This window comes from Melozone crissalis, unplaced genomic scaffold, assembly GCF_028551555.1.
Source record: "Melozone crissalis strain CALT ecotype California unplaced genomic scaffold, PUWL_Pcris_2 ptg000021l_1, whole genome shotgun sequence".
NCBI lineage: Eukaryota > Metazoa > Chordata > Aves > Passeriformes > Passerellidae > Melozone > Melozone crissalis.
The window spans coordinates 973,824-991,575 of NW_026535799.1; the positions used below are offsets into that span (position 1 = coordinate 973,824).

The 17,752-nt window shown below is 52.1% G+C and overlaps 1 protein-coding gene and 1 pseudogene across 1 annotated transcript; both read left to right on the top strand.

Moving 5' to 3' along the window:
- The first annotated feature begins 212 nt into the window (after nt 1-212).
- Nucleotides 213-5,699, top strand: LOC128937670 (hydrocephalus-inducing protein-like). The gene is made up of 3 exons (XM_054277462.1): nt 213-827; nt 2,563-2,662; nt 5,596-5,699. The coding sequence occupies exons 1-3, from the start codon at nt 690-692 to the stop codon at nt 5,622-5,624; spliced, it is 267 nt and encodes an 88-aa protein (XP_054133437.1). The 5' UTR covers nt 213-689; the 3' UTR covers nt 5,625-5,699.
- A 1,276-nt stretch (nt 5,700-6,975) lies between these two features.
- On the top strand, nt 6,976-14,998 carry LOC128937753 (28S ribosomal RNA; annotated as a pseudogene).
- Nucleotides 14,999-17,752: the final 2,754 nt, after the last annotated feature.

Here is a 17,752-nt window from a genome sequence, read left to right on the forward strand (position 1 = left end):
CCTCCCACATATCCCAACCCCAGCTGTCCCTTGATAACAACTGAGGGGTAAAAGAAATTTTTCTTAACTTCTATACATGGTATTTGTCTGTTAATTGTGAGAGTCAATCATTGTGGTATTCACATTCTCTGAACAGAAACACATAATTCTCTCTCCCAAGGTTTTTTTTTCCTGGAGAATCACAGAGCAAAAGAAAGAAAACAATTCTTATCTCTATCATGTGGAATGTGTTAGGAAGATTCTTTACCTGAAATGATTTGTCAGTTGGATTCTGCTGAGGACTGTTTTGTTTCCTTGGCCAATTGGAAAAAGCTTTGTCCTGGCTGTCTGGAGACAGTCACAAGTTTTCTTTAGTATTCTTTAGTATTCTTTGTAGTATAGTATGCATCTTTAATATAGTGTAGTACAATGTAACATAATATAGTTTAATAAAGCAACTGTTCAGCCTTGTGAATCAATGGAGTCAGCTGCCAATCATTCCCTGCAATGGGGCATCCTGCTTTTTGATAAATCATCACATTACTCATCTCTCACACTGCTGCTCCTCCCCAGGTGCTTTGCTCTCCTGCACTCACACTTCTCTCTGCCAATCTGTGGCTTATTAAACAGTCTGCTGGCTTTGTCTATCCTGTGGCTGCAGGCAGCATCGATTCCTGTGGACACGGAGAGAGCTGTGGCTGGAAAAATCAATGGAGGGGAAAGAAACAGGGAAGGAGAAGGGCTCTGGTGAAGATCACACTGCCCTCCTGAGGCTCCTGGGGGAGAAGGCAAAGTTGCACCAAGACCCCATGCTGTTCTCTGATGACATTTTTTTCATTGAGCCAATGGTAAGTGATAGGTGAAAACCTCATTTTCCTCCTCTTCATCCTCCTCATCCTCCTCCCCCTCTTCCTCCTCCCACCCACTCTACCCCCGGCTGCGGTCACTGGGCAGATCCTCAGCTGGCTCGATGTGCTGGGAGGGAAGACATTGAGTTTCTGGTGCACCTGCAGAGCTCGCCTAAAAATGCCAAATGCTAAAAGCATTTCTGCCCTGGAAGCTCAAGGCAGGGTTGGGAGCCTGACAAGGCCAAGCTGTGCTGCCAGGGCCTGAGCTCAAGGGCACTCTGTGCGTGTCCTTGCAGTGTCCACAGGGAGCAGTTCTTGTAGGTAGGGGCTCCCCCCACACGTGAGGTTCAGCAGAGGCTGTTGGAGCACTGCCAGGCCACATTCTGACCTGAAGCTTGCAATGGTTTGCTGGGAAAGTGAGGCCAAATTCAGCCTAAGGCTAATCATGGAAATGCCAATCCCCTCCTGTAACCACGCCTTGCACTATTTCTGAGTGTCCCTTCCAGTGTCCTCTGTGAGCCTGGACACAAGGGTGGAAGGTTGAAATGGGCCTTTGGAGTTGTCCTGCACACAGGGACAGAAAACCTTTTCCTTTTCTGTTTCTGCAAGCAAACCACCACGTCCTCGTATCAAACAGAGCCCTGATTCTGAGTACTGGCATTGTGAGAGACAATGAATGCCTGGTGTCTGCACAGTGCAACATCCCTTCTCATCTTGGAGTAAACGCTAGAATAATGCCAGCCTCTGCTTTCTTTCAATACAGGTTAAACTAATATTTTTATTTCCAAGGTTCTGGTTCCGGGCAAATTTGGGGGAGAACCCCCAAAGGGGCTCCTCTAGGAAAGCAGATTCAATCGGCCCCTACCCCCAGCCTGTCCTGGAGAAAAGACCTCCTTGAAGTGGAAAAAACCAGTTTATTAAACAATAAACCCTAAACAGTATTAATCAATAAAACTCCTTGCTGCTCCAAAAGAGATGACAAACTGAGAAAGTCCCTCCCCAGGTTGCAGCTCAGCTCACTCAGTCTCTGATCAGTCCCTCTGGTCCTGGAAATGTCACAGGCCAGGCCCAGCCCGGTGGCCACAGGTGGAGCTGTTGGTGCTCTGCTGGTGTTCAGTCCAGAGCAGGTTTGAACAGGTCCAAAGAAAGGAAAAAAACCCCACAGTCCAGGGAACTTCTTTGCCTCAGCAAGCTAAATTATCTAAAAGCAAAGGAGAGCTCTGAACCGCTGTCTGTCCATCTGCAGACAATGCAGTCCAGAAGCAGGAGTGTGGAGGAGTGAGTGCAGTGTCTGAAAACAAACTGCTGCTTCTTCTCTCCCCCCTTCACTCTCTGCAACAGGTCTTAAAGGTGCAACACTTATTATTCAGCATAAACAGAACAAGACGATTTGGGATAAAAGCATCATATAGTCAACCCAGGACAGGGATCATGTTCTCTTCTTGTGAAGAGCCACCAGTGCACAGTGGCAGTCGCATCCCACTGTAGCTGACAGCAGCATGATATGACCAAGAGCCTTTGTCAGAGCAGCAGGAGTATTGTGGAGAGTGGGAGCTGAACAGCTGAGCATTGAGAGCTTCCAGCGCTGTGTTGAGCTGGGTTTGGAGTGTTTCCTTGGGCTCCTTGTGTTGTTCACTCATTACTAATGCTCTAAACAGAGGCTTACAGAAGTGTGGTTGAAAACAAGAAATGTGAAATTTGCAGAGCAATGTTTTGCTGTCTCTTTCTGCTGTAGGAGGGAGAAATTGGGCCGAATTGTTTGGCCAAAATCAAGGTGACCTTCAAACCCCTGGAAGCACTGGAGTATGGAAGTGTGGCTTACTGCAGCATCTCAGGTACAGCTCCTTTGCCCTGCTTCTCTCCCCCTCAGTGAAGCCATGGTGCAAGCCTGAGCCTACGGGGCTCCCATGGAAGTGCTGGGAAGAGTCCCTGGTCAGCAGGGCAGTGCTGGCACATCCCCCCTGGCCCTGCAGCCTCCAGGGAGTCTCCTGTGCCAGGCCAGGGCTCAGAATGCTGTGTGTGCCTGACTGATCCCAGAACAGCCCAGGCAGTGCAGGGAGAGGTTTTCATGCCATGGCTTTGCCAGCATTCCTTCAAAGGCCAGAGAGCTGCAGAGCAGAACAGCTTTAGTGAACAAGCACTCAGCCCCTGCAGGCCCCTGGCCTCCAGGATGATGGGTCCATTTGACATGGATCCATCATCAGGCAGCAGGAGCTGAGTTAGAATTGTGTTCCCTGAGCCTGGATCACCTCCCAGTGCCCAGACAGCAGCAGAGCAGAGGTGACTGAGCCCCCCTGAGCCCAGGCTGTTGGTAGAAGGAGCAGCCTTGGCCAGCACCTGCCTCTCTCCCTTTGTGGGATTTGAGCCCTTGCAGCTCTGTCTGTGGAAACAGAACGCAGTGCTGAGTGTCAGGAGTTGGGGACTTTGGCAAAAATGTCCTGTGCTCCTGGGCCAGGTAGTTTGGGAATTGCCAAACTCTGTAGGAGCTTTGTGCCTTCACTGAATGATTTCAAAGCTCCACTAAGTGCATGGGAAGGACAGCATAGAACCAGAGTATGTTAAGGATGGAATGGACCTTAAAAGCCTCTGGGCAGGAACACCTCCCCCTAGAGCAGGTAGCTCCAAGCCCCATCCAGCCTGGCTTGGAACACTTTCAGGGCTGGAACCTCCACAACAGCCCTGGGGAACCTGCTCCAGTGTCTCACCACCCTCAGAGTAAAAAATTTCCTAATATCTAACCTAAATTTCCTTTCTTTCAATTTATACCTGTAACTCCTTGGCCTGTCACTACAAGGCAGCAGAGATGTTTTAAACTCAGCAGACTGGTGGCTGAAATTGGAAAGCAGCCCAAGGAATGGGTTAGAAATTAGAAGTCAGCCCCAAGGCTGAGGGAAGAGGAGGGTCCATATCCTCTCCTGCAGCATCAGGAGCTGGTTGCATCCAGCTCAGAGTCAGGGACTAGCACTGAGGCAGCCTGGAAAATAGAGTATAACAGAGGGAATGATTGTAGTGCAATGGACATCTCTCCCCAGGCTGTGAGAGCAGGCTGCCCCTGCACCTCTCAGGGGAAGGCCAAGGACCCTTGGAAGAATTCAGCTCTCCTACTCTGAACCTTGGGAACATTTCTATTGACACCCCCCTGTTGGAGAGTTTTTCAAGAATGACTTAAAGAAAAGGCCATGAGACATACAATTGAGAGAAAAGTAAGAGGGAAAAGTAAAAGCAGTTTCTAACAGCTCTCAGCCTTCTGATTTCTATAAACAATTAGACTCTCTTTATAAACAATAAAGTTCTCAGGCTGTCTTCCCATAATAAGCAGAACACCGTCTCTGGGAAGGCCTGCCATCCTGAGAACAGATGTAGAAGTTTTGGGAACACTGGTTTCTGTTTTAGTTTCTGGTTTCTGTTTTGGTTTCTGTTTTTAATAAACAATTGTAGGTATTCTAAAACAAGAGGAGTGGTTAGAAGTTTCTCTGTTAGCCTATCATGACATTGGATTACAGAATATTCATGGCGTTCGTTAGCACTGTTATTTAAGGTGATTGATTGATCAATAAAGTTGGAGTTCGATGCATTACCAGGATGGTCGTTCTCCCCTTCACTTCAATACCCCCCATGTCTATGAGGTGAGCAGCAGGGCTTGGGGTGGATCCTGATGGCTCCTGAGGCAGGAGCAAGCCTGGTGGAAGTGTGGAATTGCTGCCAACCTGGGCATTTGTGAGCAGGGAATATTTGATCTACTGGTGAAATCTGGGAGGGTCTGAAAGGTGTGTCTTTTGTTCATGAAGGCCCAGTTCCTTCCTTGGGAATCAGCTGGGAGGCTTGCTGCAAAACAACCCCTTGGCACATGAAACGAAGCCTGGGTCAAAAAGGGATGTTCAGAGGCTTTTGTGGCAGTGCCAGACACAAGGCACCTTTGGACTGGGCTGTTCAGAAGCAGCTGGAAGAAACTGGCTGCCTTTGAGCTTCAGTCCACTGCAGACAGCTTCCAGTCAAGTGTCTCCTGCTTATTGCTGCAAGTCACAGGAAAGCCATCCAGCCTCCTGGCTCAGTGCTGGCCCTTGCAAAGGACTTGCGAGTTCTTTCCCTTGCTGACCAGTCCCTCACCACACTTCAGCCTTGGTGCATCTCTGGCTCTAGAAAGAGAAAAGTGTTCCTGGGAATAAAGCAAAGCATTTTTCTACCTATTTGCCTCCTCCCCAATAGTGTCAAGTTTGCAAAAAAAACCAAAGAGAGAGCAGCTGAAAGAGGTAGAAAATGAGGCACTACATCATGCCAGACACTTCCAAAAGCTTGGCTGTGGGAGGCAAAGACATGCTGAGTTTTCTTACCAAAAGATGGTGCTGTCTATACATTTTGATGCTGATGCCTCATAATCAGTGTATTGTTTTCATGACATGGGAAAAGGTGGATGAGTAGATGATGCTGTTGGAGCTGTGCTCAGTGGGGCAGCAGCAGCTCTGGGGTGATTGACTACACAGAGCTGCAATCAGCCCATGTTGCTCTCAGGGCCAGGTCTGAATGAACTTGGTGTAGCTGATCAGAGGTACACTGCTCTGTGTCCATGGGATAACCCCAGGGTTGTGGACTCCAGTTCTGTGGAGTTGCCACTGCTTTGCATGAAAAAGGGCAGAACTTGTCCTGTTGTATTTTTTTGCCATTCATAGCATCGTCTGCTATTTCTGGGTATTAATTGCATCATTAGACAATAACTCACAAGAAGGGAAGATTCCACATGTATTTCCATTTTGCTTTCTTGCTGCTGCAGGTGGAACTGATAAACCTAGGAGCTATTGATGCTCCCTTCACCTATAGCCCTTCAACTGCAAACGTGGGCTTCTGCTTCAAGTTTGCGCCTGAGGAGGGCATCATTGCACCAGGCAGGACCCAGACTGCTCAGATCTCCTTCAGTGCCACCATAGTGTGGAGGTTTGAGGAAGAATTCCAGTTCAGTGTGGCTGGATCTCCTATGTCTGCACTCCTGACTATCAAGTACGGACGGTCAAAGCCAGGCACGTGCCCGCACATCCTCAGCACAAGAGAAAGGGGTGCCCCATGTGAGCGGTCCCAGCCCCTCCACGGGTGCAGGATCGGTGCTGAAAGCCAGACAACTCTCAGTGGTGGATCACTGGGCTCGTGCGTTATTGAAGAATGCAGCTAGCTGCAAGAATTAATATGAATTGCAGGACACATTGGTCATCCACACTTTAAACACACTTGCGGCCCCATGTTCCTGCCAGGGCTACGCCCATCTGAGTGTTGCTTGACGATCAGTCGCCGTCCAGCGGCCACCACGGTGGTTCAGCTGGGGTTGCCTCACAGGCCAGTTGACTGTGGTCAGCGGCGGTGGTGATGGTGGCTCACCGGTGCCCAGAGGGAAGGCGGTCAGGGGTTTGGCAAGGGATGCGTTTCCCTCGGCGGCCTCAATTTTTTCCCTGTGACCCAGCAGGCATCATCATCGTCATGGCTGTCATCGTCATTGTTGCCGCGCAGGGCCTTCATCCCCCTATATGCAGACTCAAGGACTGCTCCATAGTTCCCCACTCCCAGAGTGAGCCACTGGGACAGAGTTTGTCCTTGCAGGGCCCGTACCGCGGTACGGTGGTGGTGGCAGCTGAGGAGAGTAAGAGACAGCATTGAAAGCACCGCCGTGGGCCGAGAGAAGGGAGAGGACAAGAGGGAGATAAGGCGCAGGCCTCACCCCCAGCCTCCCCCCCACGTGGACGGCTGTCTGCAGGTGGGTACTGCAGGGGTACTGTGCCACTGTGCATGCGCGTGAGGCGAGAGCGCTGGGGACAGATGTTCCAACCCCCTCCTCCCTTCGCCTGCCCTCCTCCTCTTCTGTCGTGGTCTCGGGGTGCAAATAGCACCATGGCTTTTCTCTCTCTCTCCACCAAGGCCATCACGTGCCGCCTGGTCCCCCATCAGGGCTGTCTCTGCCACACTCCCTTTTCGGTTCTCATCTCTGGGATGGGGCACTCTGTCTCCGCTTCTCTCCCTCTGGCTTTGTTTTCCCCTGGTGCGAGGGCGCCAGTGGGGAGGAAGGTGAGGCTGGTAGGTGGGAGAAGCTGGCTGGCTGTTGGCCTGTTGGCATGCTGCTTCTTTAGGAGCTGCATGGGCCAGGAGGTGCGGCCAAGCTTTGGCCTTGCGACCTCAGATCAGACATGGCAAGCCGCTGAATTTAGCATATAAGTCAGCCAAGGAAAAGAAACTAACGAGGATTCTCTCAGTAATGGCGAGCGAAGCAGGAAAAGCCCAGTGCCGAATCCCTGCCCCGCAGTGGGGTGTGGGACATGTGGCGTACAGAAGTCCCAATCCCTGGCGGCACTCTCGGGGGACCCAAGTCCTTGTGATCGAGGCCGCAGTCCGTGGACGGTGTGAGGCCAGTAGTGGCCCCCGGCACGCTGGGCCCGGGACTTCTCGGAGTCGGGTTGCTTTGGAGTGCAGCCCAAAGCGGGTGATAAACTCCATCTAAGGCTAAATACTGGCATGAGACCAATAGCCAACAAGTACCGTAAGGGAAAGTTGAAAAGAACTTTGAAGGGAGAGTTCAAGAGGGCGTGAAACCGTTAAGAGGTAAACGGGTGGGGCCTGCACGGTCCGCCCGGAGGATTCAACCCGGCGAGTTGTGGTCGGCACGGGTTCAGTGGAACCTCGCCTCCGCCTCCCTTCCGTCCCCTGGGCGAACCCTGCCCGCGGAGGCAGGCTGGGGGGTGCAGGCTGGTCCGGGGACTGCCGCCCAGCCGGCAGCTAGCGCTGTCCGGGCACATTTCCTCTGCGACGGTGCGCCACGACCGGCTCCAGGTTGACTGGGAAGGCCTCCGGCGGGCAGGTGGTCCGACGGGCAGGTGGTCCAGTGCTGCGCGAGCAGCAGCGGGTATTACAGCCCTCGGGCAGCAGGTCTCGGCCAGTCCCGGGGCCGAGGGAAAGGACTGCCACTGCGCCCTCCTCCCCCCACATCAGTGGCGCCGTGGTGGGGGGCATCATTTCCCCGCCTCTCATGGGGGGGGGGGGGAGTGGCATCCTCGCAGCACGGCGTTTCGCGCAGGGGTGTTTGGGCTGGGCCTGCCAGTCTCCGGCGCTGCTGTCAACCAGGGTGGACTGTCCTCAGTGCACCCTGACCGCGCGGCGCTGCCGGGCCAGGCTCACGGGCCGCGCTGGGGCACCCGGGGTCCGCAGCGATGTCGGCTACCCACTTGACCCATCTTGAAACACGGACCAAGGAGTCTAGCATGTGCGCGAGTCAGGGACCATTGTCGAAAGCCCGCGGCGCAATGAAGGTGAGGGCCGGCCCGCGCCGGCTGAGGTGGGATCCCGGGGCGCGTGTCGCGCCTGGCAGCCCCGGGCGCACCACTGGACCGTCTCGCCTGCCGCCCCCTCGCGGGGCTGGGGAGGTGGAGCGTGAGCGTCCATGCTAGGACCCGAAAGATGGTGAACTATGCCTGGGCAGGACAAAGCCAGAGGAAACTCTGGTTGAGGTCCGTAGCAGTCCTGACATGCAAATCGGTCGTCCGACCCGGGTCTAGGGGCAAAAGACTAATCAAGCCATCTAGTAGCTGGTTCCCTCCGAAGTTTCCCTCAGGATAGCTGGCACTCGGCAATGGGCAGTTTTACCCAGTAAAGCGAATGATTAGAGGTCTTGGGGCCGAAACGATCTCAACCTATTCTCAAACCTTCAATGGGTAAGGGAGCCAGTTCGCTGGCGTGGAGCCGCGCCGTGGAATGCAAGTGCTCAGTGGGCCACTTCTGGTAAGCAGAACTGGCGCTGTGGGATGAATCGAACGCCGGGTTAAGGCGCCCGATGCCAACGCTCATCAGAGCCCAGAAAAGGTGTTGGTTGATCTAGACAGCAGGACAGTGGCCATGGAAGTCGGAATCCGCTAAGGAGTGTGTAACAACTCACCTGCTGAATCAACTAGCCCTGAAAATGGATGGCGCTGGAGCATTGGGCCCATACTCGGCCGTCGCTGGCAGTGCGAGGCCCGCGGGGGCTAGGCCGCGACGAGTAGGAGGGCCGCTGCGGTGCGCCTCGAAGCCTGGGGCGTGGGCCCAGGTGGAGCTGCTGCAGGTGCAGATCTTAGTGGTAGTAGCAAATATTCAAATGAGAGCTTTGAAGGCTGAAGTGGAGCAGGGTTCCATGTGAACAGCAGTTGAACATGGGTCAGTCGGTCCTAAGCGATAAGGTGAGCGCCATTCCGAAAGGGCGGGCGATGGCCTTTGTTGCCCTCAGCCGATCGAAAGGGAGTCGGGTTCAGATCCCCGAATCCTCCGAGTGGTGGAGATGGGCGCCACGAGGCACCCAGTGCAGTGACGCAACCGATCCCAGAGAAGCTGGTGGGAGCCTCGGGGAGAGTTCTCTTTTCTTTGTGAAGGGCCGGGCGCCTTGGAATGGATTCGTCCCGAGAGAGGGGCCCTCACCTTGGAAAGCATCGCGATTCCGGCGGCATCAGGTGAGCTCTCGCTGGCCCGTGAAAATCCAGGGGAGAGGGTGTAAGTCTCGTGCCGGGTCGTACCCATATCCACAGCAGGTCTCCAAGGTGAACAGCCTCTGGCATGTTGGAACAATGTAGGTAAGGGAAGTCGGCAAGCCGGATCCGTAACTTTGGGATAAGGATTGGCTCTAAGGGCTGGGTTGGTCGGACTGGGGCGCAAAGCGGGGCTGGGTGCGTGCCGCAGCTGGACGAGGTGCCGCGCGCGGGTGAGTGCGCTCCGCGTGGCCCGCCCGGGCGCTGGGGCATGCGCGCGCACGGTGGCGACTCTGGACACACACCGGGTCCTTCCTGTGGATCGCCCCGGCTGTGGCGGGCGCCGCCCGCTCCCCGCTCCGCCCGCCCTCCACCTTGCCGCGGCCGGTGCCCCAGTGGCAGCCGTCATCGTTGCGCACCACCGCCCCAGCGGTTCCCGCCAATGGGGTTCCCGCGGTGTGCAGCCAGCGTGCGCGCAGCCGCAGCCGGCGTCGGCTGAGCAGTTTGTGCGGGGGAGGGTCCCCGGGGGAGGGTCCCTGGGCCAGCGCCCCGCCTCAGTCGGTGCCTAGCAGCCGGCTTTGAACTTGTGCGGACCAGGGGAATCCGACTGCTTAATTAAAACAAAGCATTGTGAAGGCCCGAGGCGGGTGTTGACGCAATGTGATTTCTGCCCAGTGCTCTGAATGTCAAAGTGCAGAAATTCAATGAAGGGCGGGTAAACGGCGGGAGTAACTATATTTACTAACTGGGCATAGCCGCGGAAGTCGCACCTCCTCGTGGTCCTGCCGGATACCCTTGTGGTAACTGAGTCGACTTCTGCCCCAGTGTGGGAGAGGGCGCATATCAGCCCTCCCTATTGTTGGAGTCACCACCCAACAATAGTTTCACGAATCGCTGAAACAAAAAGGTTGGCACAGTTAGTTCGCTGTTGCACAGAGCCTTGTCCACGGGCTGTTGTTGACACAGTTGGTAGTTTGAGAGAGGGTCAGCTACTATATGCTTCTACCCTCACTTGGACTTGTCACTTTATTGCTTACCAGACTGACAAAATGGCTTTGCGTTATATCTCGACTACCACTCAGACTGACCCATTAGATCTAAGGGTCATTGATGCCAAATTACCATCTATGCCCTCTGTGCCCAGGGAAGAGGGATTCGATCTTGCAAGTTTGGAGTTTTTTAACTCCAAAATTGTTAAAGAAGATGGTGTACATCATGTGGATGTTTGGTAGGGTTTGGGGCAACTCCCTGAGCCCTATGAGATCTCCCCTATGGGGATGGCCCAGGATGAGGCTGAGAGTGCAGTGGGAGGTACCGAAGAGCCCAAAACACCCGAGGCTCCTCACGGGTCTGAAGGTGATGGTATAACGCCAAGAACACCTGTCGTGTCCATGCCTGACAAACAACCATCTTGTCCTTGTTGTGAGACCTGGTTTACTAGGATGTTGGGGCTGATTGACCATCTCAAAAGGGCACACGGACAGAGAAAGATCATTTTCAGGTGTTCAAAATGTGGTAAGCAAAATCTAAAATGCCACAGTATCTCCTGTCACATCCCGCGCTGCAAGGGGGTGGTGTGTGTGGCTCCCACTGGGGAATGGGTCTGTGAGGTGTGCCAATGTGGGTTCACTACTAAGATTGGCCTGGGTCTGCACAAGAGAATAAGACATCCTCTTGTGCGAAATGTGGAGCGGATTGCTGCTTCTCATCCCAAAGAGTCATCGGCCTGAGGGGCCCACAAACGGGTATGGACTGGGGAGGAAGAAAGAGGCTCTTCCGGTACAATTGGTGGACGAGTTTGCCAGTAAGCGGAATATCAACCAACTTATAGCGGAGCATATTCCAACTACAATGGCAAAGCAGATTAGTGATAAAAGGCGTCCCTCCGTGAAAGGTCATGAAGGACTAGTAGGTGCCACTGGAATTGAACATCCTGCCAGGTGTGCTAAGTTGCCCAAGGAGGGACAGTTAAAGCTCCAATTCCAGAAAGTCATCAAAGCGTGATTATCGTTTGGCAAATTGACCATATATCGGGAAGCCTTCAAGAAAGTTCTTGATGGGCAAGATCTAGGTCGGGTGGTGAAGGATGTTTATAAGGAGTTTCTTGGTATTCTGGGTGTGCCTAGCCAAACTAAATCTATCAAGGGTCAAAAGACGCAGGCCTCCCGTGGCCAAAAAGCATCCAAAACTCCATCAAATTGGACGTGCAGAAGAGCTATTAAGAGGGGATAATTCTTGAGGTTCCAACTGCTGTATGATTTACATAGAAGGCGCCTCATGCGTCATCCTGGACAGCACGGAAGCCTCTCAGTGCCAATTACCATCAAGTGTTCTCCACGATCACTTTAAAAGAAGGTGGGATACATCTGATATATTTGGTGGCCTACTGAATTTCCCTCCATATAAGGAGGCGGCTAACACCACATTCGAGGCCCTAATTACTGGAAAAGAGATTGATAAGAACATGAGAGAGATGTGTAAAACCTCCGCTCCTGGGCCAGATGGGATCACTTTGGGTCAGATTATTGCAAAAGGCAGTAATCCTTTTGCAATAATTTCCCCGGTTGACTGAGATCTTCAGCCTCTGGCTTATCACCAGTACTGTTCCAGATGCGCTGCGGGACTGCAGGACAGTCTTTATACCCAAGTCTTCGGATGCAGAGAAGCTTGGTGATAGCAATAACTGGAGGCCTATTACTATTGGTTCAGTGGTGATTAGGCTGTTTTCCAGGATCGCTACTGTGAGGCTGTCCAAAGCATGTCCCATCAACCCCCGGCAACGGGGTTTTATTTGCACATCAGGTTGTGCCGAAAACCTCAAGTTGTTACAGCTTGTGGTGGAACAGCTAAGTGAGAGCATGAACATCTGGGGGTTGTGTTCGTGGACATTGCTAAGGCATTTGATACCATCTGTCATCAGCATGTATTTGAGGGTCTGGTCCAGCAAGGGGTGGATCCACACATGATAGAGTTGGTGAGGGAAATGTATCGGGATGTTAAGACGTGCATTTCCATGGGAAGAGAAAGGACAGACCCCATATACATTCGCTCAGGTGTCAAGCAAGGCGACCCCATGTCACCTTTGCTGCTCAATTTTAGCGATGCACCACCTTCTATATAAACTTGAGAATGAAGGTGAGGTTTTCCATCATGGGGGCTGGAAATTTACGGCCATGGCATTTGCCGATGACTTGGTGCTGCTGAGTGACTCTTGGGAAGGCATGTGTCATAACATCAAAATTTTGGAGGCCTTTTGCAATCTTACTGGCCTCAGTACGCAGGGGGGAATATGTCATGGCTTTTACATCAAGCCGACAAGGGACTCGTATACTATCAATGATTGTCCCACGTGGGTGATTAACGGATCCCTCCCTAACATGATCGACCCAGGGAGCTCAGAAAGGTACGTCAGCACATGGGTTGATCCCTGGACTGGCTTTGCAGATCCTAGACTATCAGAGAAGCTCATGGATTGGCTCCATCGGATTGGTCGTTCGCCCTTAAAACCTCTTCAGAAAGTCGATATACTCAGGACCTATACCATCCCGAGACTGATATATCTGGCTGACCATACCAAAGTCAAGGTGGGCCTACTTGAATCCCTTGACCAAGTCATTCGTAACATGGTTAAGGAATGGCTTCATCTTCCCCCAAGTACATGTGATGCGATCTTGTATTCGAGTTTTAAAGATGGTGGTTTAGACCTCATCAAGTTGGCGGCGCTCATTCCAAGCATTCAGGCGCGAAGACTCCATAGATTAGCCCAGTCTTCGGATGAGACTCTTGTGAAGTATCTAAAGGAAGTATATCTGGAACGGTTATTTGAAAAATTGTGGTTGAAAGCGAGGGGGACACAAGAGTCCATCCCATCAATTTGGGAGCCTTTACCATTGGTAGAGTTGGGGGGCAACGATGGAGCCTGGCTGGAATGGGAAGCACCCATCCCTAAGATTCATTACCCAAGACCTTGTAACTGGAGGAAACGAGAATTTCATAAATGGACCCATCTGGTTGCCCAGGGCCATGGGATTGAACATTTCGAGAATGATGAGATCAGTAATGCCTGGATAAGGCGGTTTAAGGGCATACCTCACTGTAAACTAATCACGGCCCTACAACTCAGAGCGAATGTCTACCCAACAAGAGAATTCCTGGCTAGGGGTAAACAAGAGAATGTTGTTCAATCATGTAGACATTGTGGAGCTAGATTTGAGACCGCAGCCCACATTGTCAGAAACAGTGCCATCACTCAAGATGCCAGGATTAAGAGAAACAACGCCATCTGTGAAACCCTTAGCGAGGAGGCTAAGAGGGAGTGTTGGACAGTTTTTGAGGAGCCACACCTGAGGGATTATGTAAATAAACTATTTAAACCGGATTTAATCTTTGTCAAAGGTTCTAAGTCGGTTGTGGTCAATGTGACTGTGAGGTATGAGCACTCTGATGTCTCATTGAGTGAGGATGCCTTGGAGAAGGCCAAAAAACACAATTTCAACAACTGACCAATGCTGATGACATTGAATATGTTGGCTTCCCCATGGGAGCCCGTACCAAATGGTTCGGCAATAATACTGAGTTGCTGACCGCCCTTGGTCTCTCTAAAACAAGGCTAGAGAGAACCATGTGGGCCCTAGCATCCAAAGTACTCTTCACCTCCGTTGACATTGTATATATATTCGTTAGCAAAGCTAGATCAATTGTATCTTTGTAAATACTTGGTAAATAAACTAGGCCTCTCCCCTCGACAGGTTCACTGGACAGTGGAAGCAGTTTTTGGGTGGGAGGGGTTCATCCGTCATAACCGCATCTAGCCAATTTTGGGCTATAAATTCCAATTTGATCATTCAGGTGGACGGGCCACCTTACTTAATCTGGAAAAGGAACATATACAATTTGTATGTGTTTATTAAATAGCCAAATGCCTCGTCATCTAATTAGTGGTGTGCATGAATGGATGAACAAGATTCCCACTGTCCCTACCTACTATCCAGTGAAACCACAGCCAAGGGAACGGGCTTGGCAGAATCAGCGGGGAAAGAAGACCCTGTTGAGTTTGACTCTAGTCTGGCGCTGTGAAGAGACATGAGAGGTGTAGAATAAGTGGGAAGCCAGGCGCGCGCTCGGCGGTGCGGGGCGACCCGCCCGCCGGCGTCCCGGCCATCAGTGAAATAACACTACTCTGATCGTTTTCACTACTCTGATCACTTACGTGGTGAGGCGGGGGGGGCGAGCCCCGAGGGGGGCTCTTGCTTCTGGCGCCAAGCGGCCGGCGCGCGCCGGCCATGACCCGCTCCGGGGACAGCAGCAGGCGGGGAGTTTGACTGGGGCGGTACACCTGTCAAAGCATAACGCAGGTGTCCTAAGGCAAGCTCAGGGAGGACGGAAACCTCCCGCGGAGCAGAAGGGCAAAAGCTCGCTTGATCTTGATTTTCAGTACGAATACAGACCGTGAAAGCGGGGCCTCACGATCCTTCTGGCTTTTTTGGATTTTAAGCAGGAGGTGTCAGAAAAGTTACCACAGGGATAACTGGCTTGTGGTGGCCAAGCGTTCATAGCAACGTTGCTTTTTGATCCTTCGATGTCAGCTCTTCCTATCATTGTGAAGCAGAATTCACCAAGCGTTGGATTGTTCACCCACTAATAGGGAATCTGAGCTTGGTTTAGACCGTCATGAGACAGGTTAGTTTTACCCTTCTGATGATGTGTTGTTGCAGTAGTAATCCTGGGAACCCTTGGGATGGGATAGGATGTGTTATCCCTTAGAGAAGTGAGGCCAATGGAGATCTCTCCCCTGAACACATTGCCTTCAGAACCCCTTCCAGGGCCCAGCAGAAGGCCTGACCATTGGGCTGGGATTAGTTTGGTCAGAGGGGTGACCTCCTTTGACCAGGGACACATCCTACTCTAGTGGGGGATGTTGCTGAGCAGGGGCTTTGAGGGTCAGGTTGAAATGAATGTGCCAAAGGACAGTGAAGGGGCCTGGGAGGTTCCTCTCCGCTCCTGGTGTGTGGCAGAAGAGTCTCACCCTCTCGTGGGTGGCTGTGCTCTGGTGGGACTGAGGCACCTGTGTGGTGCCTGAGTGCTGTGGCAGCTGAGGCAGCTCCCTGGCCCAGGAGAGCCTCAGTGGGCCCGAGGGTCAGGAACCGCCCAGCACTGCATGGGGCTCCTGGGCCAGCTGTGGGATGTGTTCTGCCCCAGCTGTGGGATGTGTTCTGCTCAGTGCAGTCCTGGAGTTCCTTGGGGAAAGGTCCTTGTTAAATGTCCTGGTTTTCTTTTTTATTTTATTTTCATATCTACTTCATGTTCAGGATATGTGGTTCATGACTGTCTGGTTGGGAAAGTCCTAAACCTGATATTCGACGCACTCGTTAAGTGTGCTGGATCCCATTCCTCTTGTCTGTGGCCATCCTTGGGAACCCTTGGGATGGGATGGGATGGGATGTGTTGTCCCTGAGAGAAGTGAGGCCAGTGGAGGTCTCTCCCCTGAGCACATTGCCTGCAGAACCCCTTCCAGAGCCCAGCAGAAGGCCTGGCCTTTGGGCTGGGATCAGTTTGGTCAGAAGGGTGACCTTCTTTGATCAGGGACACATCCTACTTTAGAAGGGGTGTTCCTCACAATTGGTAATGGTTTCAAAGACAGAGCACATCCCTTCTGGGATTTCCTTTCCTTTCTTTGAGCACTAAAGGAGGACTCTCACCCTGGGTTTAGCTACAGGGACAAAAGGCAGAAGCCTTTCTGTGCAGGTGAGTGCCAGTCCTTGCCCACACTACCTGGAAACAGAATCCTGCCAAGCAGGAAGGAGATCCAGAGGTAAGGGCATGGTGCAGTCAGATTGAGCAGTCCCACCTGTCCATAAATTCCCATTTCCAAAGGCCTCCAGCCAGTCCTTTGTTACATTGCCCATCCCCATGCAGATGCCCAGGACCCTGGGATCCCAGGGTGCACAGATGTCCCAGCAGTGGGCTTTTCCCAGCACAGGCCAGGACAGCCTGGAGGAGAGGAAACCAAAAACCAACCTGTAGAAGACCCAAGAAGAGACCCTCAAAAACAGACTTTAAAACAGAGGAGTTCATCATCCTCAGGCAGGATGGGTGGGCTCCCCTTCAAACAAGCAATGTCAGTTTCCCACTGACACCAATCCTTTTCTACAGGATGGACAAATAAGGAGTAAATAAAAACCCACGGAATGTGACATAGAGGAAGACTTCCAGGAGCCCAGTTATGCGGATGTTCAGGGACAGCACACCATGACCAATATGATCCAGTGAAGCCAAATTTATTATCCCTAAAAAGACTAGATTTATAATAAGTTTCTACTGCCCACGCGTCTCTAGCTAGTACATGATTAGTTAATCCTAGCTGTTTACACATCTAAATTAAAATGCTGATTGGATCATCTAATTTTTTGTGCATCTTGCTGTGGTTGTCTGGCCCACCCATTGCTTTCTCTTTTTTCTCACTCTCCCAAGCTTGCTGACAAATTTGCTGAGTCCTGATGACTCTTCTTCTTGTATCTTTCTCAAGGATATACTGACCCCATTTCTGAATAAGTCCATTATCCATTGTTTGTGAACGTGTTCATTGTCCATTAGTACAAGCAGGCTGGATTGTGCATCAGCTGAATATGGCCATTGTCTAGCAAGAACTCCTCAACCTACAAGAAATCCTCAACACCCCAGAGCCTGACCATGCCCCACAGCCCACCTCAGAAATGAACCACCCAGATTGGGTGGGGGGTCTGGTGAAGGAGATGTGTGAGATGGGCCAGATGCTGAAGGACTACACTTCCCCAGCTGGTGAGGAAACCTCCCCCTGCCTCAAAGAGGGAGAGTCTGATGGTGCAGCAGCGGAACCCACAGATGTTACAACTGTCCAGGTTCCAGCTGAACTGCAGAGGCAGTCACAGCCAGCAGCAGCTGCCCCTGTGGAAACGAGGAGGTCTAAGATGAAATCAGAGCACCCAGACAAGGATAAGAATGGAGGGCCCTCACAACTCACAGGGGAGCCAATGGTTGAGATCATCACTGAGTCCCTGATGTACAAAAGTCTCTGTAATCTGCACACAGACATTGTACGACAGGGACGTGAGGCTTATACAACCTGGTTACTCTGGGTCTGGGATCTTATGGGTACAGGTGTTCAGCTGGATGGTGGTGAGGCAAGGAATTTGGGACGCTTGACCCAGCACTCAGGTATCAATCAGATTTTTGTAAGGGAGCCAGGGCTTTTAATAAGTGTCAGAGAGAGGTTTGTTCACAGGGAGAGAATGCAGGAGCAGCACCATAGAATGTGCTGGAAGACTCTTGAGGATGGAATCCAACAGCTGAGAGAAGTGGCAGTATTGGAGGCACTCTTTGGGAGGGATGGACAGCAGGATAATGACCCCAACAAGGTCAGGTGCACAGGGCAAATGTTGTGGAGCCTGGCAAATTTGGGGCCATCCCAATACACCACCTTTA

What these genes read in the sequence shown, in the direction of transcription:
- LOC128937670 (XM_054277462.1), top strand. Translation starts at nt 690, where the DNA reads ATGGAGGGGAAAGAAACAGGGAAGGAGAAGGGCTCTGGTGAAGATCAC. An exon ending in TTTTTTTCATTGAGCCAATG is followed by an intron (nt 828 to 2,562) that starts GTAAGTGATAGG and finishes TTTCTGCTGTAG; the next exon opens with GAGGGAGAAATTGGGCCGAA. An exon ending in GGCTTACTGCAGCATCTCAG is followed by an intron (nt 2,663 to 5,595) that starts GTACAGCTCCTT and finishes TTGCTGCTGCAG; the next exon opens with GTGGAACTGATAAACCTAGG.